The 20,124-nt window shown below is 39.1% G+C and overlaps 1 protein-coding gene across 1 annotated transcript in view; it reads left to right on the forward strand.

Moving 5' to 3' along the window:
* The window catches only part of mcoln1a (mucolipin TRP cation channel 1a), a 59,931-nt gene that overhangs the window by 16,888 nt on the left and 22,919 nt on the right, over positions 1–20,124 (forward strand). The window contains exons 2-7 of the mRNA XM_061983951.1: positions 9,307–9,584; positions 9,655–9,822; positions 13,231–13,387; positions 18,856–18,937; positions 19,165–19,261; positions 19,355–19,454. Of these exons, the coding sequence (XP_061839935.1) occupies positions 9,307–9,584; positions 9,655–9,822; positions 13,231–13,387; positions 18,856–18,937; positions 19,165–19,261; positions 19,355–19,454 (882 nt within the window). The remainder of the gene's footprint in view (positions 1–9,306; positions 9,585–9,654; positions 9,823–13,230; positions 13,388–18,855; positions 18,938–19,164; positions 19,262–19,354; positions 19,455–20,124) is intronic.

The following is a 20,124-nucleotide window of genomic DNA, read 5'->3' on the forward strand; positions in this document are numbered from 1 at the left end:
GTTGTAAAAATGTGTAGAATAAATATTGCATTTATGTCAACGAAGATTCGCGTCAGTCTGCGACACATAGTAGGCTAATATAGCTAATATAGACACTAGCATAATGTGTTGCTCCTGACAATTTTTTATTTTTATTTTGATCCAATACGAATCTTACAACATTTTGGGTTGCTGACCCCTGGTTTAACGGATACAATGAAACCCAATTCATCATATAAAGTCAACTTGTTTTTCCACTCTACTGGTACTTTAAGGCCTACTAGAGTTTAGGGTCACTATGGCTGCTGGAAGAAGTAGTTAAGAAATGTAGTCACATTGTTAAAATGGGATTCTGAAGTGATTACTTTAGGGCCAGCTTCTATAGTCCAATTGAGTTTCCGACTCCTGAACTTAAAGGGGAACATTATCACCAGACCTATGTAAGCGTCAATATATACCTTGATGTTGCAGAAAAAAGACCATATATTTTTTAACCGATTTCCGAACTCTAAATGGGTGAATTTTGGCGAATTAGACGCCTTTCTAATATTCGCTCTCGGAGCGATGACGTCACAACGTGGCGTCACATCGGGACGCAATCCGCCATTTTCTCAAACACCGAGTCAAATCAGCTCTGTTATTTTCCGTTTTTTTGACTGATTTCCGTACCTGGGAGACATCATGCCTCGTCTGTGTGTTGTCGGAGGGTGTAACAACACGAACAGGGACGGATTCAAGTTGCACCAGTGGCCCAAAGATGCAAAAGTGGCAAGAAATTGGACGTTTGTTCCGCACACTTTACCGACGAAAGCTATGCTACGACAGAGATGGCAAGAATGTGTGGATATCCTGCGACACTCAAAGCAGATGCATTTCCAACGATAAAGTCAAAGAAATCTGCCACCAGACCCCCATTGAATCTGCCGGAGTGTGTGAGCAATTCAGGGACAAAGGTCCTCGGTAGCACGGCAAGCAATAGCGGCAGTTTGTTCCCGCAGACGAGCGAGCTAAACCCCCTATCGGCCCTAGCTTCCCTGGCCTGCTGACATCAACTCCAAAACTGGACAGATCAGCTTTCAGGAAAAGAGCGCGGATGAGGGTATGTCTCCAGAATATATTAATTGATGAAACTTGGGCTGTCTGCACTCTCAAAGTGCATGTTGTTGCCAAATGTATTTCATATGCTGTAAACCTACTTCATAGTTGTTAGTTTCCTTTAATGCCAAACAAACACATACCAATCGTTGGTTAGAAGGCGATCGCCGAATTCGTCCTCGCTTTCTCCCGTGTCGCTGGCTGTCGTGTCATTTTCGTCGGTTTCGCTTGCATACGGTTCAAACCGATATGGCTCAATAGCTTCAGTTTCTTCTTCAATTTCGTTTTCGCTACCTGCCTCCACACTACAACCATCCGTTTCAATACATTCGTAATCTGTTGAATCGCTTAAGCCGCTGAAATCCGAGTCTGAATCCGAGCTAATGTTGCTATAGCTTGCTGTTCTTTCCGCCATGTTTGTTTGTGTTGCCTTCACTATGTGACGTCACAGGAAAATGGACGGGTGTTTATAACGATGGTTAAAATCAGGCACTTTGAAGCTTTGTTTAGGGATATTGCGTGATGGGTAAAATTTTGAAAAAAACTTCGAAAAATATAATAAGCCACTGGGAACTGATTTTTAATGGTTTTAACCATTCTGAAATTGTAATAATGTTCCCCTTTAACTGTTACAAGGCTTTTTTTTAAATCTAAGGATCCAGGTTGGGCAGACTTTTATTGTCAACTAGTTATCTTATTTAGTACAAAATGTCGATGTAAGATCTTCACCTTAAAGCAGGGGTGACATGGAGAAAAATCTACTCCCAAGTGGGCCGGACTGTTAAAATCACGGCACGATAACTTTAAAAAAAAAAAAAAAAAGACAACTTCAGATTGTTTTCTTAGTTTAAAAATAGAACAAGCACATTCTGAAATTGTACAAATCATATTATTGTTGGATTTTTTTTTTTTTTTACAATTACTTGTTGCGGTTAATGGTATATATACTTTATTTGTCGTTATTTATATTTTCTGAATAAATTATGTGATAATGTTCATCAGTTGGTGTTCATTTTCAATCTATCAAGATAAACATTTTATCAAAATCAAATTACAGTATGTTATTAATGTAGTTTGATCATTTTCTTCCACTGATGTACTAACATTATTTGGTTTATTTTGTACATATGTAGCATCATCTACAAAGATACAAATAATTGCTATTGCGACATCCAGTGGACACATTTAGAACAGCAGTTTCTTTCATTCAAAAATTTCAGGTAAATTTTTATACTTAGCAAACTCATCCCGTGGGCCGGATAAAACCTGTTCGCGGGCCTGATCCGGCCCTCGGGCCGTACGTCTGACACCCCTGCCTTAAAGGGTGGTTAGAAGTCAAATGAGCAGACAAAGAAAAGCCAGTGTGTGGTTGAAACGAGGCAGCATATCTTCTACTCACTTGAGCCAGTTAAAGTCAAACGTTACAAGGAGGCAGAGCGTACAAGAAATGAGCAGTCAGATGTACTCTGGAGAACTAATTTGATTCATGGGATTCTCGCTTTCCATATTATTCTGATGATGTCTCGTGCTTTCTTGGACATTTACCATCCTGATAGTCTTTAAGGGGCCACACAAGCTTTAAAAAGTCATGATTATCAGATAAAAAGTCATAATTATGAAATAAGAAAGTTAAAATTATGAGATAAAAAGTCATAATTGTGAGTTAAAAACTCATATTAATGAGATTAAAAAATACATTGATGAGATATGTAAATTGAAATTATGAGTTAGTCATAATTACAAATTAAAAAGTCATATTCATGAGATAAAAAGTCATAATAATGAGTTAAAAACTCATATTTATGAAATTAAAAATCTAAATTATGAGATAAGAATGTCGAAATTATGAGTTAAAAAGTCATAATTACAAGTTAAAAAGTCATATCCATGAGATATGTTTGCTGTTTTCACTCTGTCAGGGACTTATAACAGCTACTAGTATCAAGTACATTTTGTAAGACAATTCACACAAATTAATGAATCACCCTTATTAATTGATAACAAACATTTTAATCCGTTTTTGATTAGCTGTGTGTACGCAGCCTCGGAATTCTGACCTGATGTCGTATGTTCGCAACCGTATATAACCCTGAATGTAAGACGCTCCCTCTTTTTCAAAATTCCTTCTTGGATAAATCCATAAGCTTTAGGGATTCCCTTTTTGCAGAACGGACTCTAATACTAACAAAACAAACAATACTGTAATATAACTATCACGTCTGTAAAATAAAAATGAATAAATACATACGTTTGGTCGACAACAGAGCTTTTTTTACTATCGTTATATCGTGATAATTGCATGTTGATGACACATTCTAGCTGTGTCCCCTAAATTTTGACAGCAACAACTGAACGACTACATCCTGAAGGCACTGTAGCAAGCTAGCAGTTAAAATGGACCTCCAAAGAGCAAAGCCACTTCTAAGTGAGCCATCCTCGCCTCCACGGCGGCAAATAAACTAGGTTTCTTACAAGTAATATTATCACTGGAGGACGAGGAATAGCTAAACATGCTATGCCACAGGAGGATACAATAAGGTATGCTAACCGGCACCGCTAAGCTAGAGCTTTTGAATGTCAACAGAGGTGGACGGACCGATACAAATATCGAGAGTAGCGACACCAAGGATAGTATCAGTATACCAAAGTGATTACCGTATTTTTCGGACTATAAGTCGCAATTTTTTTCATAGTTTGGCCAGGGGTGCGACTTATACTCAGGTGCGACTTATGTGTGAAATTATTAACACAGTACCGTAAAATATCAAATAATATTATTTAGCTCATTCACGTAAGAGACTAGACTTATAAGATTTCATGGGATTTAGCGATTAGGAGTGACAGATTGTTTGGTAAACGTATAGCATGTGTTATATGTTATAGTTATTTGAATGACTCTTACCATAATATGTTACATTAACATACCAGGCACGTTCTCAGTTGGTTATTTATGCGGCATATAACATACACTTATTCAGCCTGTTGTTCACTATTCTTTATTTATTTTAAATTGCCTTTCAAATGTCTATTCTTGGTGTTGGCTTTTATCAAATAAATTTCCCCCAAAAATGTGACTTATACTCCAGTGCGACTTATATATGTTTTTTTCCTTCTTTATTATGCATTTTCGGCCGGTGCGACTTATACTCCGAAAAATACGGTAGGTTGATGTTTTCTGCTGTCACAAAATAGCGTCATTGTTTACAAACTCAGCAAATAAGTCCCTGGACACAGGAAGGTTTTAAGGGCTAAAACCAAATAATTGAATTCAGAGCCAATCGTAGTAAATTATTAAAATATTTAATTGATATTGTTACATCAACATCCTGTGTTTTTGTCTGATTATCATCATGATCAAAAATGTAATCGTTCAATGATCATAAAAATTTCAACTATCAGTATCCACATTTTTAACTTTTTTTGAACAAAATGTAACAGCCTTTGTAACTTGTTTTGAAATGGTTCTATTTTCATTTTCATACCAAATATGTATATCGTATCGTAGGAGGCTGCAACATACAGTATATGGCAATATAGATTTTAGGCAGTATTGCACATCCCTATTAGAAACTATAAATGAGATGACCCTGAATTTTCAAGATTTTTTTTTTTTAGATACATCCCAGACAAACAAAAGCTTGCGGTCATGATCCCGCTTTGTTTGCTATTTTCTTGTGTTTTGGATCATTTTGGACCATTTCCTGTCCTGGTGCTCTTATTTCGGGGGTCACCCACATCTGCGGTCCTCTCCAAGGTTTTTCATAGTCATTCATATTGACATCCCACTGGGTTGTGAGTTTTTCCTTGCCCTTATGTGGGCTCTGAACCGAGGATGTCGTTGTGGCTTGAGCAGCCCTTTGAGACACTTGTGATTTAGGGCTATATAAATAAACATTGATTGATTGATTGATTGATACTTCCAGCTGGAATCCTTGTTTTGCTGCCCTTTCACTTTCTGTTCTGTTTTTTGCCAGCACACTTTGCAGACTATTTAGTGTCACCTGTTGGCCCTTGTCAGTACTGGATTATTGCTTTGCGTCTACATTGCATGAGTAGCTGATAGTTTATATGCTCCCAGTTCAGAGTTTTATTCCGTGTTCTAAAGGTCCGTCCACGATTGTGAGAAGCCTTCTGTTCCCTAATAAAGGGACCTTTTATCTGAGGCAGGGTGATATGATAACTGTATCATGATATCAATGTTGTATATCAGTCGATATCGATAATTATTGATATTGTTTGTGACCTATCAATTATAAGGACCAGGAGAAAATTATATTAAATGTATTTTATTTAAAATGTAACCTTCTTCTTCCTAAAATATGTAAAGGAGACTGATCTCCGGCTTGGCCCGGATTGAGACGTGGTTGAATTGTTGTGGATTGATGAGCCTTTTGTTTTCTTTTGTGTATTGCTGCACCATGTTAAGGCCATTCGGAAGTGCAGTTGTCTGTGGCTTTATATCAATATTTGCTCGTACTTATTTGACTGATTTTTATTTAATTATTTATTTATTTATCCATTTTTTTGGATGGGGGCAAAGAACTTTTGATTTGTATTGTATTGAATTTCTGTTAATTGTTTTGTCAAACAAAATTCAATAAAAAAAAGTTTAAATAATAATAATAACCTTCCTCTGACTTTAATCACCTCAGCTATCGAGGCAGAAAGGAAAGGAAATGTCAACACAAGTATAGGAAATCACATTGATTACTTAACAATAACCTCTTAAAATTAAGGTGCAAAAATAATAAATATGTAGGGAATACTTAATAAGGTGTACCAAAATATTGTGAAAATGTAAGCAGAGAAATATGAGAAGAACTATTTTCTGCAGGTTTAATGCCAGGAAGCTGTGCTCCTAAGGTGATGTGGTGTTAATTGTCTTAGTGGGGACAAGCCTTGCATCATTTACAGACCACATTGGTCTGAATATGGCCCGTTTAAAAAAAATAATCAAAAACTGCCATACTGTGTCGAGTTGACTTTTCCTGTTTTATCGGCATTTTTGTCAATAAAAGAATCAACCGTGAGACAGCAAGTTGGCGCAACCAAACTTGATAGTTGATACTGTTAGTCTTACCTGACTTCCTGCATTGTTCGGTTACCCTTTTGTTCATGCAACCAACCTTGCATGACAACTTCCGGTTTCTTCCTACAAAGAAGAAAAATAAATTACCGAAGGTTTTATCAAATGCCTTTTTAATTGATATCGATTCTACCTGCACTTCACCTGGCGTCTCTGCATCTTGGGTCACACCAACAGCCGACTTGTGGTTCCGTGATACAATGCACTTTATTTTTCTATAGCCCATTCTGCAAACAAAGACAATAACTGTAAATAAATAAAATCCATAAATAGTCAATTATATTTTAACTCTACCAGTTCCTATTATCACAATAAAAGCTAGTAAAATCAAATCAGAGCAATGCATTGAAAACCGCAATTAAGGACACTTAAGAAAGTTAAAGAAAATCAGTTAAACAACTAGTAGTAGATTGGGGGGGGGAAGGATGTTCTGTTTATTAACTGTTCGACAGTTGTTTGCTGACTCTGCTTCATTGATGACCATTATTTTTACATTAGATAACTTGATACCACAATCAATGAGACACCTTTTTCCAGCGGATCTCTGTGTTGCAGCTGCATCTTCTCAGGTCTTGGTTTGAGTGAGTGACAGGAAGAAAAGTTCCGACTTGCTTTTCTGGTAACCTCCTGGTTTGCATGTCTAAGTGACGTCTAGACCAGTGCTTTCAACCTTTTTTGAGCCAAGGCGCATTTTTTGAGGCACACCGCTAGCAGAAAACATAAAAAAATGAAACTCAGTAGCCGATATTGACAGTAAAAAGTCGTTGTCATAATTGTTGGATATGAATTTAAACCATAACCTACCATGCATCACTATAGCTCTTGTCTCAAAGTAGGTGTACTGTCCTGACCTGTCACATCACGCCGTGACTTATTTTTGGTGTTTTTCTGGGTGTAGTGTTTTAGTTCTTGTCTTACGCTCCTATTTTAGTGGCTTTTCCTGTTTTGTCTGTATTTTCCTGTTTCATGTCTTCCTTTGAGCGCTATTCCCCGCACCTGCTTTGTTTTAGCAATCAAGACTATTTTAAGTTGTTGCTATCCTTCTTTGTAGGGACATTGTTGATTGTCATGTCATGTACGGATGTACTTTGTGGACGCCGTCTATGCTCCACACGCTGTAAGTCTTTGCTGTCGTCCAGCATTCTGCTTTTGTTTACTTTGCAGCCGGTTCTGTTTGCAATTAAGACTATTTAAATTGATCCTAATTCTACCTTGGTTGTCGGGACATTGTTTGTTGATGCTGCTGTTATATGGTGACTACAGACAATCTTTTTCATGCTGCACTCCAGTACGCTCCTACTTTGTGGACGCCGTCTGCTCCACATTTCATAGTAAGTGTTTTTGCTGCGTTCCATCATTTTGTTTTATGTCTGTCATAGTCTGGCCGGTTCGAGCACTTCCCTTCTGCTCTAGCATTCTGTTTTTGCTTGTTTAATTAATAAATACCCCTTTTTACTTTACGCTCCTACCTCAATCATCTGCATCCCTAAAATCACGACAACCTCAGGCGTCTCCCATGACGCACCGTTTATCATCGCTTGACATCCTAAGCTTCAATGACTTTTCTTAGCGGCACTCACCTTTTGTTTATTTTTGGTTTAACCGTTAGATGCCTTTTTACCTGCATATTGTGATCACGACAAACCATGTTCCTGACATCTACAAAGTAATTAGCTACCTGCTGCCACTTACTGATATGCACTGCAAAAAGTCAGTGTTCAAAAACAAGAAAAAAAAACCTACAAAAATTAGGGGTATTTTATTTGAACTAAGCAAAATTATCTGCCAATAGAACAAGAAAATTTGGCTTGTCAAGACTTTCCAAAACAAGTAAATTAGCTAACATCAATTAACCCAAAAATACCTTAAAATAGGTATATTCTCACTAATAACAAGTGCACTTTTCTTGGTAGAAAAAAAAAGAGACCTTTTTGCTCAATATGTTGAAAAATATTCTTCAATTAAGTAAATGCTAGTGCCATTATCTTGACATAATGATATGCGCTCGGCATTACATTTCTTGAAACCAGCAAACTTACACTAAAAACTAATTTATTTTTCATAATGGAAAGGCAACAAGGCAACCGCTTGTTACTCTCGGGGTCTCCTAGCCGCTCAGGCAAATCATATTGTCTAAAAATGCATTTTCCCATACATAACATGACATCATCGCGCCAAGTGTGTGCTCTTTCAGTCAATTAGTGCACATATATACAGCCCGGCCCCCGGCCAAAACATTTTTTATTGTAATTTTGAAGAATTCATCTGAATGTGCATGAACTATTTCTGTTCAAAATTGTTAGAAATGTCACATGTTAAATGTTTAAATATTAGCTGTCCGTTTACTGTACTGTGCCAACTGTACTACTATATGAGTACGTATTTTCTATTGTTTCATTGAAAATAAAACAGCAAAGTCCATTTGGCTGTCATCTGTTTTAATTATGAGACACAATTGTGTCAAAGTCATGATTTTTTTTTTTTCATGCTTGAAATAAGAAGTTATTACTTTAAAAAAGTAGTTTTATACTTGTGAGTTTTGATGACACAGCTTTGCAACAGTTGATATTCTAGTTTCAGGCATGTTTTACTCAATATAGGTCATAAAATCTCAGCTACAAGCTGTAATATCTTACTGAGATAATTTACGACCAGAACCCTTAAAACAAGTAAAACACTAACATAAAATCTGCTAAGTGAGAAGAATTATTTTATCAGACAGAAAATAAGCAAATATTACCCTTATTTGAGATATTTAAACTTACTTAGAATTCAGTTTTTGCAGTGTGGAAGAGTATTACACGGTTTTACTCTGCCGAGCTATAGACAGCACCGACACTCAACAACGGCACATTATTTGCGGATTATAATTATAATAAAAAATATAATATAATTATAATTAAAAATATTTTTAACCCAAATAGGTGAAATTACATAATCTCCCACGGCACACCAGACAATATCTCAAGGCACACTAGTGTGCCGTGGCACAGTGGTTGAAAAACACTGGTCTAGACCGTCAAAACCAGATGGGTCAATACGGGTTTAGATCTGGTTGTAACTTGGATCGTACTATCTTGAATTCCGCTGGGTTATGGGTAAATGTTCAGTACTATGCAGAGAACTAAAGGCCCTTATTCTTGCAGAACGTGAAAGCCTCTCCTGCTCGGCCAGGCAATATGGGTCCACAGACAGCAGCGGCGAGCACGACAATCCCGCCGCCAACCACTGCAACAACCACAGCAACCACAGGTTTCCCGCCGCGACAGCTGGGCACTGGGTCGGCGCCGACCAAGGGGAAGAGGCCATCCGCAGGAAGTTGAAGTACTTCTTCATGAGCCCCTGCGATAAATACCACGCCAAGGGCCGGAAGCCTTACAAGCTGATCTTGCAGCTGCTCAAGATCATCATCGTCACCGCTCAGGTACCGCCTGTGTGGCATCCGTCACTGCTCCTCTTCTCTTCTTTGACCCGCACGCTTCCTCTCTTGGCAGTTGGTGCTGTTTGGCCTCAGTAACCAGGTGGTGGTGATGTTCAAGGAGGAGAACACCATGACTTTTAAGCACATATTCCTCAAAGACTTTGATGAGTCCTCCGACAGCGATTTTTCCGTGTACACACGACAAGATGTCTACGAACACATCTTCTATGCCGTTGAGCAGGTACGTCCATACTCGGGATGTCAGGATATGAACATTTCATATCACGGTTATTGTCACCAAAATGATCACGGTTATCATTATTATCGCAGTATTGTTGAATGTGCTCAAAAAGTACTCATTCACACTTATAACCCAGTTTTATTCAAAAAAAATACAATAAATATATAGCCACACAATATACTTTCTTGACAGAATAAATATGATATGTAATAATGTTGTTCTGGTTACTTAAGAAGCATATTATTTTAATTGAGTGTTTGAATTTGATTAAACCGGAAGTTTCAATGTGTACAATTGAATATCTTAGTTGCTCAGACAGTAATGTGTTTATATAAGTTTAGTTTGGGGTATGTTGTTTTTAATGAAGAAAGACGTTAATGTCTCTTGTTTTCATGTTAGCATTCAAGCGACCTGGCACTAGCTTGCTTCTCCAGTAAATGAGAAGTGTCACCTGTCCGTCAGATTATCAGTGTTTTCCGATAATTCTGATTTAAAAAGGCAAATCTACCGTAACTGTAAAATGTTTTACCACGGTTGTCATTATACCGTCATAATTATGAAATAAAAAGTCCAAATTATGAGATAAAAAGTCATAATTATTGTCAATATGTCAAAAAAGCAAATGAACAAATGTTTTTTGTTTTTTTAAGTCATAATTATGAGATAAAAACTCAGAGTAATGAGATAAGAAAGTCGAAAACATGCCATTAAAAGTCATAATTATGAGATAAACAGGCAAAATAATGAGATAAAAAAGTTAAAATTATGTCATAAAAAGTCACAATTATGAGATAAGAAAAAGTCAAAATTATGCCATAAAAATTCAGAATTAGATTTTTTTTTAAAGTCTAAATTATGCCATAAAAACTCAGAATTAGATTTTTTTTTTAAATCATAATTATGAGATAAGTAAGTTGAAATTATGAGATAAAAAAAAGTCAATATTATGAGTTAAAAACTCATATTTATGAGATTAAAAGTCAAAATTATGAGATAAGAAAGTCATAATTACAAGTTAAAAAGTCATTCATGAGATAAAAAGTCATAACTATGAGATACAAGTCAAAATTATGAGATAAAAATTTCATAATTACTAGGGTTATGAATCTATGGGCACCACACGATTTGATTCAGAATCGATTGTATATTTAAAACGATTCTCGATACATAATCAATTATTTTTAATAACATTGGGTGCCAGTTCTATGATTAACTACATTTCTCCATAAGAAGTCAAAATCATTCCACAAAAAGTCAAAATTATGACATAAAGTTAAAAATGTGCCATAAAAAGTTATAATTATGAGATAAAAAGTTATAATTATGAGATAAAAAAAGTTGAAATTATGATATAAAAAGTCATAATTATGAGTTAAAATCGTATATTTATGAGATAAAAAATCTAAATTATGAGATAAGAAAGTTGAAATTATGAGTTAAAAGTCATAATTACAAGTTAAAAAGTCATATTCATGAAATAAAAAGTCATAATTATAAAATTAAAAAGTAGAAAGAAAGTCATAATTATTTGGGCTGTGAATCTTTGGGGACCAGACGATTTGATTCTTGGGGGTAACGATTTGATTTAGAATCAATTCGAGATTTAATACGATTTTCGATGCCTAATAAATACTTTTTCAATAACATTGTGTGCCAGTTCTATGATGAACTACATTCCTCCCTAGAATAGAAAAACAGCTTTGACAAATTGTTGTATCACTTACTTATCTGTACAGCAAATATGGGCGTCTACAATAGAATTTGTCTGGCTGGAAAAGACAGATAAAAAAAAAAAAGAAGAAGAAGAAGCATCGCGATTCATTTGAAAATCTATTTTTTGTGACACTCCTAATAATCTTAGTTTAAAAATCTAAATTATGAGATAAGAAAGGCAGAATTATGAGATAAGAAAGTCAGAATTATGAGATAAAAAGTCATAATTATGAGGTAGAAAAAATCTAAATTACGAGATAAGAAAGTCAGAATTATGAGATGAAAAGTCATAATTATAAGAGAAAAAAATCAAAATTATGAGATAAAAAAAGGCAGAATTATGAGATAGAAAATATCTAAATTATGAGATAAGAAAGTCAGAATTATGAGATAGAAAATATCTAAATTATGAGATAAGAAAGTCAGAATTATGAGATAAGAAAGTCAGAATAATGAGATAAAAAGTTGTAATTATGAGATAGTCAGAATTATAAGATAGAAAAAAATCTAAATTATGAGATAAGAAAGTCATGATTGTAAATTAAAAAGTCGTAATTATGAGGTAAGAAAGTCAAAATTATGAGATAGAAAAAATCTAAATTATGAGATAAGAAAGTCATGATTACGAATTAAAAAGTCCGAATTATGAGATAAAGTCAGAATTATGAGATAGAAAAAATCTAAATTATGAGATAAGAAAGTCATGATTGTAAATTAAAAAGTCGAATTATGAGGTAAGGAAGTCAAAATTATGAGATACAAAAAAAATCTAAATTATGAGGTAAGAAAGTCAGAATTATGAGATAGAAAAAATCTAAATTATGAGATGAGAAAGTCAGACTTATGAGATAGAAAAAATCTAAATTATGAGATAAGAAAGTCATGATTATAAATTAAAAAGTCCACATTTTGAGATAAGAAAGTCATGATTATAAATTAAAAAGTCATAGTTATGAGATAGTACCTGAACTGCACTCTCATAGTTTCCACTTTTTATCTCATAATTATGAATTTTTATCTAAAAATTTCGACTTTTTATTTCATAATTTGATTTTTTTTTATCTCATAATTTTGACTTTTTATCTCGTAATTATGATTAGGATTCGGCATTTTTTCCATAGATGTTCCTTATTTTCAAATGCCAACATTGTCAAGTGTAGATAGAGTAAGTCCCAGGGGTTATGAATGTCTAACATTTCTATTTCTACATGCTCCTGGATCACAATGGAAGGTAACTGAGGTGTTTTACCTTCTTTACAGTAAACAACATTTCTTTTACCCTCAGGAAATAATGGAAATAGAATGAATCTGTTGCCATCCGAAAAGTTTTGTTAACTCTCCAGGCCATTTCCTGTTTGTCATACAAGTGTAAAAATAAGCTAACCCACTGTTGATAATGATAAAACATGCATGTCCAAACTTGAACGTGTGGTTGATTGGGAACCTCAAATGGTCATGCTGGGCAAAAGTATTGGGACAGTGTGAGCCCGCTTACTCGCAGTATATTTGATTTTCTTCTTGCCATCATCTTCTCCTAACTGGCCAAAGAAAAAGCAAAACACACACTTTGATGCGTGTTGAACTGCGGCCAAAGGAGGTGTGTTGAGTTTTGCAAAAAGAGGCATTGAAACCCAAAGAAAAAGCAAAGGATGGCTGAAATGAAAAGCTGAATGTTTCCCCTCCTCCTGTGTGCAGTATCTGGCGCTACCGGAGACCACGGTGGGCCGCTATGCGTACGTCTACGGCATGGGCGTGAACGGCAGTGCGCTGTCACTTTGCCAGCAGTACTACAAGAGGGGCCGTATCGACCCGGCTAACGACACCTTCAACATCGACCCGCACGTCATCACAGGTGCGCTCTTAGTTTTACTTCCTGACTCCGGTGGCCAACTTTCCTGCGTGTTGATGTACGGTATTAACCTTCAACATGGACACTTCCAATTTATGCAAACTCATTCCACATCATGTATCTAACATGAATGTCCTCATAATATTCTTTACAGCATGATGATATTTTGCATGTGCACATTCCAGTCAGAGAAGTTACAGTATGTACTTTTCTTGTACTAATTCCTGCTCACATGATTGGGTTTGCCCGAGGTTACACTAATCTGACACTGCAAGAGGAAGTAAGTGCAACAAAGGGAACCCTATGTACACTACAGTACACTACAATATACTACACTACACTACAGTACACTACACTACAGCAGTGTTTTTCAACCTTTTTTGAGCGAAGGCACATTTTTTGCGGTGAAAAAATGCGGAGGCACACCACCAGCAGAAATCATTAAAAAACGAAACTCAGTTGACAGTAAAAAGTCGTTGTCGCAATTGTTGGATATGACTTCAAACCATAACTTAGCATGCGTCAGTATAGCTCTTGTCTCAAAGTAGGTGTACTGTCACATCACATCCTGACTTATTTGGACTTTTTTGATGTTGTCCCGTGCGTAGTGTTTTAGTTCTTGTCTTGCGCTCCTATTCAAGTATTTCTTATATATATATATATATATATATATATATATATATATATATATATATATATATATATATAAAATAAATACTTGACTTTCAGTGAATTATAGCTATATATATATATATATATATATATATATATATATATATATATATATATATATATATATATATATATATATATATATATATATATACAGTATATATATATATATATATATACGTGTATACATATAAATAAAATCCATCCATCCATCCATCTTCTTCCGCTTATCCGAGGTCGGGTCTCGGGGGAAGCAGCCTAAGCAGGGAAGCCCAGACTTCCCTCTCCCCAGCCACTTCGTCCAGCTCCTCCCGGGGGATCCCGAGGCGTTCCCAGGCCAGCCGGGATATATAGTCTTCCCAACGTGTCCTGGGTCTTCCCCGTGGCCCCCTACCGGTCGGACGTGCCCTAAACAACTCCCTAGGGAGGCGTTCGGGTGGCATCCTGACCAGATGCCCGAACCACCTCATCTGGCTCCTCTCGATGTGGAGGAGCAGCGACTTTACTTTGAGCTCCACCCGGATGACAGAGCTTCTCACCCTATCTCTAAGGGAGAGCCCCGCCACCCGGCGGAGGAAACTCATTTCGACCGCTTGTACCCGTGATCTTGTCCTTTCGGTCATGACCCAAAGCTCATGACCATAGGTGAGGATGGGAACGTAAATCGACCGGTAAATCGAGAGCTTTGCCTTCCGGCTCAGCTCCTTCTTCACCACAACAGATCGATACAGCGTCCGCATTACTAAAGACGCCGCAACGATCCGCCTGTCGATCTCACGATCCACTCTTCCCTCACTCGTGAACAAGACTCCGAGGTACTTGAACTCCTCCACTTGGGGCAAGATCTCCTCCCCAACCCGGAGAAGGCACTCCACCCTTTTCCGGGCGAGAACTATGGACTCGGACTTGGAGGTGCTGATTCCCATCCCAGTCGCTTCACACTCGGCTGCGAACCGATCCAGTGAGAGCTGAAGATCTTGGCCAGATGAAGCCATCAGGACCACATCATCTGCAAAAAGCAGAGACCTAATCCTGCAGCCACCAAACCAGATACCCTCAACGCCCTGACTGCGCCTAGCAATTCTGTCCATAAAGGTTATGAACAGAATCGTTGACAAAGGGCAGCTCTGGCGGAGACCAACCCTCACTGGAAACGGGTCCGACTTACTGCCAGCAATGCGGACCAAGCTCTGACACTGATTATACAGGGAGCGAACCGCCACAATAAGACAGTCCGTTACCCCATACTCTCTGAGCACTCCCCACAGGACTTCCCGGGATACACGGTCGAATGCCTTCTCCAAGTCCACAAAGCACATGTAGACTGGTTGGGCAAACTCCCATGCACCCTCAAGGACCCTGCCGAGAGTATAGAGCTGGTCCACAGTTCCACGACCAGGACGAAAACCACACTGTTCCTCCTGAATCCGAGGTTCGACTATCCGGCGTAGCCTCCTCTCCAGTACACCTGAATAGACCTTACCGGGAAGGCTGAGGAGTGTGATCCCACGATAGTTGGAACACACCCTCCGGTTCCCCTTCTTAAAGAGAGGAACCACCACCCCGGTCTGCCAATCCAGAGGTACCGCCCCCGATGTCCACGCGATGTTGCAGAGTCTTGTCAACCAAGACAGCCCCACAACATCCAGAGCCTTAAGGAACTCCGGGCGGATCTCATCCACCCCCGGGGCCTTGCCAACGAGGAGCTTTTTAACTACCTCGGCAACCTCAGCCCCAGAAATAGGAGAGCCCACCACAGATTCCCCAGGCTCTGCTTCCTCATAGGAAGACGTGCTGGTAGGATTGAGGAGGTCTTCGAAGTATTCCCTCCACCGATCCACAACATCCGCAGTCGAGGTCAGTAGAACACCATCCTCACCATACACGGTGTTGACATTGCACTGCTTCCCCTTCCTGAGGCAGCGGATGGTGGTCCAGAATCGCTTCGAAGCCATCCGGAAGTCGTTTTCTATGGCTTCCCCGAACTCCTCCCATGTCCGAGTTTTTGCCTCCGCGACCGCTGAAGCCGCACATTGCTTGGCCTGTCGGTACCTGTCTGCTGCCTCCGGAGTCCTATGAGCCAAAAGAGCTCGATAGGACTCTTTCTTCAGCCTGACGGCATCCCTTACCGCTGGTGTCCACCAGTGGTAAGGGATAATAAATAAATAATAAATAAATAAAATAAATACTTGAATTTCAGTGTATTTACACATATACACACACAACACTCCTCTACTCATTGTTGTATTTGAAAGTGCAATGCTTTGCAGCCAGTAGCACAGCCTTTGAAGGAGCGTAGGTATGGGCGGTGTAATATTCTGGGTTGGAGTCAATAATCAGGCGAGGTGATGAAGTTACGTCTCTTTACTTCATACTTCAGAACAGACTCCCACACATGCCGTCAGGGTGCGCAATACAACGTAAACCGTTGGCCAACCAAAAAATAACCACAAAACACTATACCCAACATTCACCAGGAGATGGCAACAAACTACTTAGATCACTCTATTACAGGCAGCATCTGTGAAATTTCATTTGCAGGAAAGGAGTGAGTTTAGGGTTGAATTGTCCATCCTCGTTCTATTCTGTCTCTTCTTCGTCTCCTTCTTGTTGTGTGTGCAGTTGTGCACTCTCCAAAAGCCGTAGATTTTATAACGTGACTGGGCCGGCACGTTGTTTATATGAAGGAAAAGCGGACGTGACGACAGGCTGTCCTCACTCAGGTCCGCACGGACCTGGAGGGGGCCTGCCTTAAGTTCGGCTGGAAATCGGGAGAAATTCGGGAGAATGGTTGGTCCCGGGAGATTTTCGGGAGAGGCACTGAAATTCAGGAGTCTCCCGGAAAATTCGGTAGGATTGGCAAGTATGGTGCTAGTTGCCAGCTATTGATTAGTGTGCTAGTTAGCGATTACCACGCAAGTGGCCAGCGAGCGATTAGATCTACAGTTGCTATTTTGTGACAAGCTCCCTAGTGGCCACTTAGAAATTAGTGTTATTTGTCAATCAATCAATCAATGTTTATTTATATAGCCCTAAATCACAAGTGTCTCAAAGGGCTGCACAAGCCACAACGACATCCTCGGTACAAAGCCCACATAAGGGCAAGGAAAAACTCACCCCAGTGGGACGTCGATGTGAATGACTATCCCCTTGGAGAGGACCGCATATGTGGGTAACCCCCCGCCCCTCTAGGGGAGACCGAATGCAATGGATGTCGAGTGGGTCTGACATAATATTGTGAGAGTCCAGTCCATAGTGGATCCAACATAATAGTAAGAGTCCAGTCCATAGTGGGGCCAGCAGGACACCATCCCGAGCGGAGACGGGTCAGCAGCGCAGAGATGTTCCCAGCCGATGCACAGGCGAGCGGTCCACCCCGGGTCCCGACTCTGGACAGCCAGCACTTCATCCATGGCCACCGGACCTGTGCACCCCCCCCCCCCCCCCCCCCCCCACACACACACACACACACACAAGGAAGAGGGGAGCAGAGGAGAAAAGAAAAGAAACGGCAGATCAACTGGTCTAAAAGGGGGGTCTATTTAAAGGCTAGACAAATGAGTTTTAAGATGGGACTTAAATGCTTCTACTGAGGTAGCATCTCCAATTGTTACCGGGAGGGCATTCCATAGTACTGGAGCCCGAATAGAAAACGCTCTATAGCCCGCAGACTTTTTTTGGGCTCTGGGAATCACTAATAAGCCGGAGTTCTTTGAACGCAGATTTCTTGCCGGGACGTATGGCACAATACAATCGACAAGATAGGACGGAGCTAGACCGTGTAGTATTTTATACGTAAGTAGTAAAACCTTAAAGTCTTAAGTGCACAGGAAGCCAGTGCAGGTGAGCCAGTATAGGCGTAATATGATCAAACTTTCTTGTTCTTGTCAAAAGTCTAGCAGCCGCATTTTGTACCAATTGTAATCTTTTAATGCTAGACATAGGGAGACCCGAAAATAATACGTTACAGTAGTCGAGACGAGACGTAACGAACGCATGAATAATGATCTCAGCGTCGCTAGTGGATAAAATAGAACGAATTTTAGCGATATTACGGAGATGAAAGATGGCCGTTTTAGTAACACTTTTAATGTGTGACTCAAAGGAGAGAGTTGGGTCGAAGATAATACCCAGATTCTTTACTGATTCGCCTTGTGTAATTGTTTGGTTGTCAAATGTTAAGGTGGTATTATTAAATAAATGTCGGTGTTTAGCAGGACCGATAATCAGCATTTCCGTTTTCTTGGCGTTGAGTTGCAAGAAGTTAGCGGACATCCATTGTTTAATTTCATTAAGACACGCCTCCAGCTGACTACAATCAATTGACAATTGTCAACTAGCTATTAGTGCCCCTAGCTTCCAGATAGCAATTAGCACACTATTTTCCAGCAGGCTATTAGTGGCCCTAGGTGGCAGATAGCGATTAGCACGCTAGTGTTTAGATAGTGATTAGCGTTCTAGTTGGAAGCTAGCTATTAGCAAAGCTATACTGTATAATTACAATATCTGAGTGTTACACAATGACCAAGTAACTTTAGGACCAGATTTATGGCAAACACAATTGTATACAAAATATTTAAGTAGGAGGCTCTTGCTCCTTCTCTCAGTCTTGTCAGTTTGGGGCCTGGAAAATGTTAAAGTCCTCTGTTCAACAGTCAGTTCCATTCAATCAAGCAAATTCTTAACAATTAATGAATCGACTTTTTGATTACCATGTCCCTGCCATTCTTGTCGGAGATAATATCAGCCCAACAAGTATTTTCATCATTGATTTAACTTGACATTTCTTCTCTCCTCAGCCTGTGTCGGAGTGAACCCTCAGACGGTCACCCCCTCCTCGCTGACCGACTCCTACAAGAACTTTACACTCAAGTTCCACAAGTAAGGCTTCATTTTTCACGCGGCTTCGACTTGGGCTCAGTGGAACGTCCTCCATCACGGCAGTGATTGTATCTGGCGACATTCAACACCTTGTTTCCTCATCACTCGCTGCGCATGCACGCTCCCAACTCGTATTCTCGAACGCTGACAAATTGTTTGGAGGCTGTCTGGAGTTGTCATCTTTGTGCGGACCCTCACTCAATTAGTGTTTGTGTTCTTGCTGCAAGGTTCATCAATGTGACCATAGAGTTCCAGCTGAAGGCCATCAATCTGCAGACCATCATCAACAATGAGATCCCCGACTGCTACACATTTAACATAAAGGTGGGCTTAAATAATCGCTGAGTCATGTTTAATTGGCAGAAAGGTTGCCAGTCAAGAATGACACGATAGGAAATGTCTCTTTCTCTCGTGCAGATCGTGCTGGACAACAAGGCTCACAGCGGCAAAGTGAAGATACGACTAGAGAACGAGGTCTCCATCAAGGAGTGCAAAGACCCCAGCGTCTCTGGACAGGGTGAGAATGAGGATGCACCATTTAAAGACATCCAATCCTAGGGCTGGGTGAGAATCGTTTAGACGAGGGGTGCCCAAAGTGGGGAAATTTGGCATGGCTTGCCAAAGGGTGGCTTCCCACTTCTTTTAAGCTCATATCAGATATCAAGCGGATATAAGCAAGTATCGGATTGCATCTAAACTTTGTGATATAATCTCCGATACAAGCAGTCCTACACCGAGTTTACTTGTGCAAAGCTGGACATCAGCATCTTAAATTTCCTCCAATAGACACACAAGGTTGGTCTTTTCTTTTATTTCAGTCAAGGCATTCACAAACGATAAATATTGTAGACAATAGGCTACCAGAAGCTAGCACGGCCAGAGACAGGAACAGACTAGAGATGTCCGATAATGGCTTTTTTGCCGATATCCGTTATTTCGATATTGTCCAACTCTTAATTACCGATTCCGATATCAACCGATACCGATATATATACAGTCGTGGAATTAACACATTATTATGCCTAATTTTGTTGTGATGCCCCGCTGGATGCATTAAAGGGGAACATTATCACCAGACCTATGTAAGCGTCAATATATACCTTGATGTTGCAAAAAAAAGACCATATATTTTTTAACCGATTTCCGAACTCTAAATGGGTGAATTTTGGCGAATTAAACGCCTTTCT

This window comes from Nerophis lumbriciformis, linkage group LG25, assembly GCF_033978685.3.
Source record: "Nerophis lumbriciformis linkage group LG25, RoL_Nlum_v2.1, whole genome shotgun sequence".
In the NCBI taxonomy this organism is placed as follows: domain Eukaryota; kingdom Metazoa; phylum Chordata; class Actinopteri; order Syngnathiformes; family Syngnathidae; genus Nerophis; species Nerophis lumbriciformis.